General features: G+C 42.0%; 1 protein-coding gene across 1 annotated transcript in view; it reads left to right on the top strand.

The window, feature by feature from the left end:
* Positions 1-6,205, top strand: part of SENP2 (SUMO specific peptidase 2) — a 45,924-nt gene that overhangs the window by 21,269 nt on the left and 18,450 nt on the right. Inside the window, exon 4 of the mRNA XM_017866395.1 lies at positions 4,240-4,288. Within this exon, the coding sequence (XP_017721884.1) occupies positions 4,240-4,288 (49 nt within the window). The remainder of the gene's footprint in view (positions 1-4,239; positions 4,289-6,205) is intronic.

Here is a 6,205-nt window from a genome sequence, read left to right on the forward strand (position 1 = left end):
AAAAAAAAAAAAAAGCTAGATAGTATTGCGTGACTTTTTAACCTTCAATTTGCTATTTATATAATTTCCGGGATCCCTGTGTTTTCTCACACCACTTGTTAGAATTACCCAGTGTACCTCAATCCTGAGCTCACCCATTTTTTGTCCTCCTTTCATAGGCAAATACAAGGCCAGATATCACTTCCTTCTGTCACTCTCATCTATTAATATTTGCTCAAATCATTAGAGTATTTAATTAACAAGCTGTATCATAAGGAAAATTCTTATGACCTGGGAGACTTTAATCTTGTCTCTAGCGGGTTTCCAAATGTGCTAAGATTCAATCTCTATGCTGCCACAGGGACTAGGTGTGTCTCATGGGGTGGGGGTGAGGCAGGGGGAAGGAAAAAAGACAAAAAGAAAGACTGTGAGGAGGTGAAGGAGAAAGGAAGGAAGGAAGGGAGATGGGAGAAATGGAGAGATGGGCAGGAGCAGGGTGGGGAAGGGAGGCAGAGAGAGAGATTGTGGGAAATGTATGCTGGGGAGGTTGAAGAAACTCTGCCTCCTGGGAGACCTACTTCAACCAGTGATCTGCTTTTTTATATAAGAGTTTAAAGTAAAAGTTTACCTGAACAAAGGGTCCTAAAGGTAACATAAAATTTTACTTTGCAAACTACTGTTACATATTATCCATTACTAGATAAATATCCAGGCAAATGACAGGGCTAGTTCTCTCAGGTTTAACCTCTTCTTTCAATAAAGCCCTTCCCACCAATACTTTCTCCAAAAACAAACCAAAAAAAGATGCCTAGCAAAACATTATCTATTAGCTCATTGTCACCTGTGATAACCTGAAGCTACAGGACAGACAGAGTTTCCATGACCACTTTCTTTAAGTCGTTCCAATAACCTTCGGTACTTCTCTCTTTCCTCTTTTTGAACACCCTAAATAAAAGAAAGCATGTTAGATAAGTACCAGCACATTAAATTTATAATTAAAAGGCCAAATGTAACCCATAGATGTGTTTTATTTGCCAGCACTGTTTTTAATATTCCTTTGAATTAATTATTAACTTTATACATTTTTTAAGAATCAAAAAATCTGGCCTCCTTCAATCAACTGAATCCACAATCTACAGCTATGTAGGGCTATCCCATTCAGATGGGCCACTGCTCTCCAGCCCACTTTATTCATGTCATCTGCTAAATTCTGACGGCATCTAGGTTTTTGACAGAACTGGGTTGAACAGAATTAGGTTAACTACAAAAAAACTCAGCAAAAAAACTCAGCAGAAATCATCCGCTTACATAACAAGAATACGCAGCTTCCAAAATGAATTGGCCTCACCAACATCACCAGTAACCTCTATGGCTACATTCAATAGACACTTTTCCAGTCCTTATGTTACTTGATCTTTCTTCAGCATTTCACCCTGCTGACCTGCCTTGCCTTCCTAGACAATGAGTTCTTCTGATTCTTTTTTCTCTGTCTCCACTGCACATTATTCCTTCTGCCTACATCATACTGATGGTTTTGCCCATATCTCTTCTTGCACTACATTCCTTCTCTGAATAATCTCATCAGGTCCCTTGATTTAAATAGCACCAATAGTTTAAAGATTCAGAAACGTGTCTCCTCCTCAAAATTTCTATCATCTATATCCACGAGCTTCCAGGAGAGGTTTTCTTGTGGGTTTCACAGGGATTTTAAACAACGTCCAAAACTGGAGTCATCATCTTCCCCGTAAACATAGGGTTATCTTGGTAAGTGACACATAGTGACTCCAAAACTGAAATCTGGGACTCAGACCCTTCTATGTACTTTATATCACACTTAATCAACAGATACGTCCTTTCTAATACTACTTAGCAATATTTCTAGAGTGTATCTTCTGCATATTCCCCTGTAGATATTTGCTCAGTCCCATTTCTGACTTAACTAAGAGACTGAAATATTTACTACATCATCCTTTTTTTTTGAGACAGAGTTTCGCTATTGTTGCCCAGGCTGGAGTGCAATGGCACTATCTCGGCTCTCTGCACGCTCCACCTCCCAGGTTCAAGTGATTCTCCTGCCTCAGCCTCCCAAGTAGCTGGGATTACAGGCATGTGCTACCACGCCCAGCTAATCTTTTGTATTTTTAGTAGAGATAAGGTTTCACCATGTTGTCCAGGCTGGTCTCGAACTCCTGACCTCAGGTGATTCACCCACCTCAGCCTCCCAAAGTGCTGGGATAACAGGTATAAGCCACTGCACCTGGCCAAGATTAGATTCTTTTTGGGCACCTGAATTAGTCTAACTTGCTTTTTTTTAAAAAAATTACCAAGTTTTTTTTTTTTATATAGAGAGATGGGATATCACTATGTTGCCTAGGCTGGTTTCAAACTCCTGGGCTCAAGTGATCCTCCAGCGTCGGCCTCCCAGAGTGCTGGGATTACAGGCGTGAGCCACCATGCCCAGCCCTAACTTGTTTCTTTTTATAAACTTTAATAACTGTGACTAAGGAAGGGAAGTAAATGGTGTGCATCTCTGCTTTTTCCTTCACCTTTCAGGGCACTCAGCATGATGAAGAGTCAATCTTTTTACTTTCCTTTTGAGGTTTTCCTTTATTCCAGGAAAATTTAGAATTATTCCTGTATCTGGCACTCCCCAGGACCATCTGCTATTTCACTTGCCAACTAGTTTTCTGAGTCACTTGTTTAATTTAGTTCATCAAATAAATATTTATTTGGGTCCCAGGTACTGTGCTAGTTGTACTGTGCTAGCAATTCAAGATAAATGAAATGCGGTTCCTGCCCTCTAAGAGCTTATACATAAATAGTTGCTATTTGATGAGCAGGCAGAGAGAGGGGAATGAACCATAGCCCTGAAAGGGGTTTTAAGATGATGTATTAAAGGCCAGGTGCAGTGGCTCAGCCTGTAATCCCACTTTGGGAGGCCGAGGTGGGCAGATCACGAGGTCAGGAGATCGAGACCATCCTGGCTAACGTGGTAAAACCCCGTCTCTACTAAAAATACAAAAAATTAGCCGAGCGAGGTGGCGGGCGCCTGTAGTCCCAGCTACTCTGGAGGCTGAGGCAGGAGAATGGCGTGAACGCGGGAAGCGGAGCTTGCAGTGAGCCGAGATTGCGCCACTGCACTCCAGCCTGGGTGACAGAGCGAGACTCTGTCTCAAAAAAAAAGGATGATGTAGTAAATATTTCAGTCTCTTAGTTAAGTCAGAAATGGGACTGAGCAAATATCTACAGGGGAATATGCAGAAGATACACTCTAGAAATATTGCTAAGTAGTATTAGAAAGGACGTATCTGTTGATTAAGTGTGATATAAAGTACATAGAAGGGTCTGAGTCCCAGATTTCAGTTTTGGAGTCACTATGTGTCACTTACCAAGATAACCCTATGTTTACGGGGAAGATGATGACTCCAGTTTTGGACGTTGTTTAAAATCCCTGTGAAACCCACAAGAAAACCTCTCCTGGAAGCTCGTGGATATAGATGATAGAAATTTTGAGGAGGAGACACGTTTCTGAATCTTTAAACTATTGGTGCTATTTAAATCAAGGGACCTGATGAGATTATTCAGAGAAGGAATGTAGTGCAAGAAGAGATATGGGCAAAACCATCAGTATGATGTAGGCAGAAGGAATAATGTGCAGTGGAGACAGAGAAAAAAGAATCAGAAGAACTCATTGTCTAGGAAGGCAAGGCAGGTCAGCAGGGTGAAATGCTGAAGAAAGATCAAGTAACATAAGGACTGGAAAAGTGTCTATTGAATGTAGCCATAGAGGTTACTGGTGATGTTGGTGAGGCCAATTCATTTTGGAAGCTGCGTATTCTTGTTATGTAAGCGGATGATTTCTGCTGAGTTTTTTTGCTGAGTTTTTTTGTAGTTAACCTAATTCTGTTCAACCCAGTTCTGTCAAAACCTAGATGCCGTCAGAATTTAGCAGATGACATGAATAAAGTGGGCTGGAGAGCAGTGGCCCATCTGAATGGGATAGCCCTACATAGCTGTAGATTGTGGATTCAGTTGATTGAAGGAGGCCAGATTTTTTGATTCTTAAAAAATGTATAAAGTTAATAATTAATTCAAAGGAATATTAAAACAGTGCTGGCAAATAAAACACATCTATGGGTTACATTTGGCCTTTTAATTATAAATTTAATGTGCTGGTACTTATCTAACATGCTTTCTTTTATTTAGGGTGTTCAAAAGAGGAAAGAGAGAAGTACCGAAGGTTATTGGAACGACTTAAAGAAAGTGGTCATGGAAACTCTGTCTGTCCTGTAGCTTCAGGTTATCACAGGTGACAATGAGCTAATAGATAATGTTTTGCTAGGCATCTTTTTTTGGTTTGTTTTGGAGAAAGTATTGGTGGGAAGGGCTTTATTGAAAGAAGAGGTTAAACCTGAGAGAACTAGCCCTGTCATTTGCCTGGATATTTATCTAGTAATGGATAATATGTAACAGTAGTTTGCAAAGTAAAATTTTATGTTACCTTTAGGACCCTTTGTTCAGGTAAACTTTTACTTTAAACTCTTATATAAAAAAGCAGATCACTGGTTGAAGTAGGTCTCCCAGGAGGCAGAGTTTCTTCAACCTCCCCAGCATACATTTCCCACAATCTCTCTCTCTGCCTCCCTTCCCCACCCTGCTCCTGCCCATCTCTCCATTTCTCCCATCTCCCTTCCTTCCTTCCTTTCTCCTTCACCTCCTCACAGTCTTTCTTTTGTCTTTTTTCCTTCCCCTGCCTCACCCCACCCCATGAGACACACCTAGTCCCTGTGGCAGCATAGAGATTGAATCTTAGCACATTTGGAAACCCGCTAGAGACAAGATTAAAGTCTCCCAGGTCATAAGAATTTTCCTTATGATACAGCTTGTTAATTAAATACTCTAATGATTTGAGCAAATATTAATAGATGAGAGTGACAGAAGGAAGTGATATCTGGCCTTGTATTTGCCTATGAAAGGAGGACAAAAAATGGGTGAGCTCAGGATTGAGGTACACTGGGTAATTCTAACAAGTGGTGTGAGAAAACACAGGGATCCCGGAAATTATATAAATAGCAAATTGAAGGTTAAAAGTCACGCAATACTATCTAGCTTTTTTTTTTTTTTTTGAGATAGAGTTTCACTCTTTTTTTTTCTTTTTTTCTTTTGAGATGGAGTCTCGCTGTGTCACCCAGCCTGGAGTGCAATGGCATGATCTCAGCTCACTGTAACCTCCACCTCCCAGGTTCAAGCGATTCTCCTGCCTCAGCCTCCTTAGTAGCTGGGATTACAGGCGCGCACCACTATGCCTGGCTAATTTTTTGTATTTTTAGTGGAGACCAGGTTTCACCACGTTGGTCAGACTGGTCTTGAACTCCTGACCTCGTGATCTGCTCGCCTCAGCCTCCTAAAGTACTGGATTACAGGCATGAGCCACCGTGCCTGGCCGGAATTTCACTCTTCTTGCCCAGGCTGGAGTGCAATGATGCAATCTCGGCTCAATGCAACCTCCGCCTCCTGGGTTCAAGCAATTCTCCTGCCTCAGCCTCCTGAGTAGCTGGAATTACAGGCGTCCGCCACCACACCCAGCTAATTTTTTGTATTTTTGGTAGAGACGGGGTTTCGCCATGTTGGCCAGACCAGTCTCGAACACCTGACCTCAGGTGATCTGCCTGCCTCAGCCTCCCAGAGTGCTGGGATTACAGGCGTGAGCCACCACACCCGGCCTACTATCTAGCTTTTGAATGCAGAAGTAACAGATTGTTTGAGAATAATCAGTTGTGAACTTTTTTAAAAAATTCTTTAGATTTAGTCAGAATGTCAGTATTTTCTCCATTTTGAGCAGCCACATGTTGGAAGCAGCAGTATGTTTAACGATCTCTTGGCTTTGTCATGTTGGCGAAACCCTCAAACTATTTATGCTTTTGAAAGTTCCTGCTTTTGGCTGGGGGCGATGGCTCATACCTGTAATCCCAGCGCTTTGGGAGACTGAGACAGGTGGGTCACTGGAGGTCAGGACTTCGAGACCAGCCTGACCAACATGGCGAAACCCCATCTCTACTAAAAATACAAAAATTAACCAGGTGTAGTGGTGGGCGCCAGTAATCCCAGTTATTTGAGAGGCTGAGGCAGGAGAATTGCTTGAACCCAGGAGGTGGAGATTTCAGTGAGCTGAGATCACATCACTGCACTCCAGCCTGGGTGACAGTGTGAGACTCCGTCTCAAAAA

This window comes from Rhinopithecus bieti, unplaced genomic scaffold (assembly GCF_001698545.2).
Source record: "Rhinopithecus bieti isolate Rb0 unplaced genomic scaffold, ASM169854v2 scaffold_2432, whole genome shotgun sequence".
In the NCBI taxonomy this organism is placed as follows: domain Eukaryota; kingdom Metazoa; phylum Chordata; class Mammalia; order Primates; family Cercopithecidae; genus Rhinopithecus; species Rhinopithecus bieti.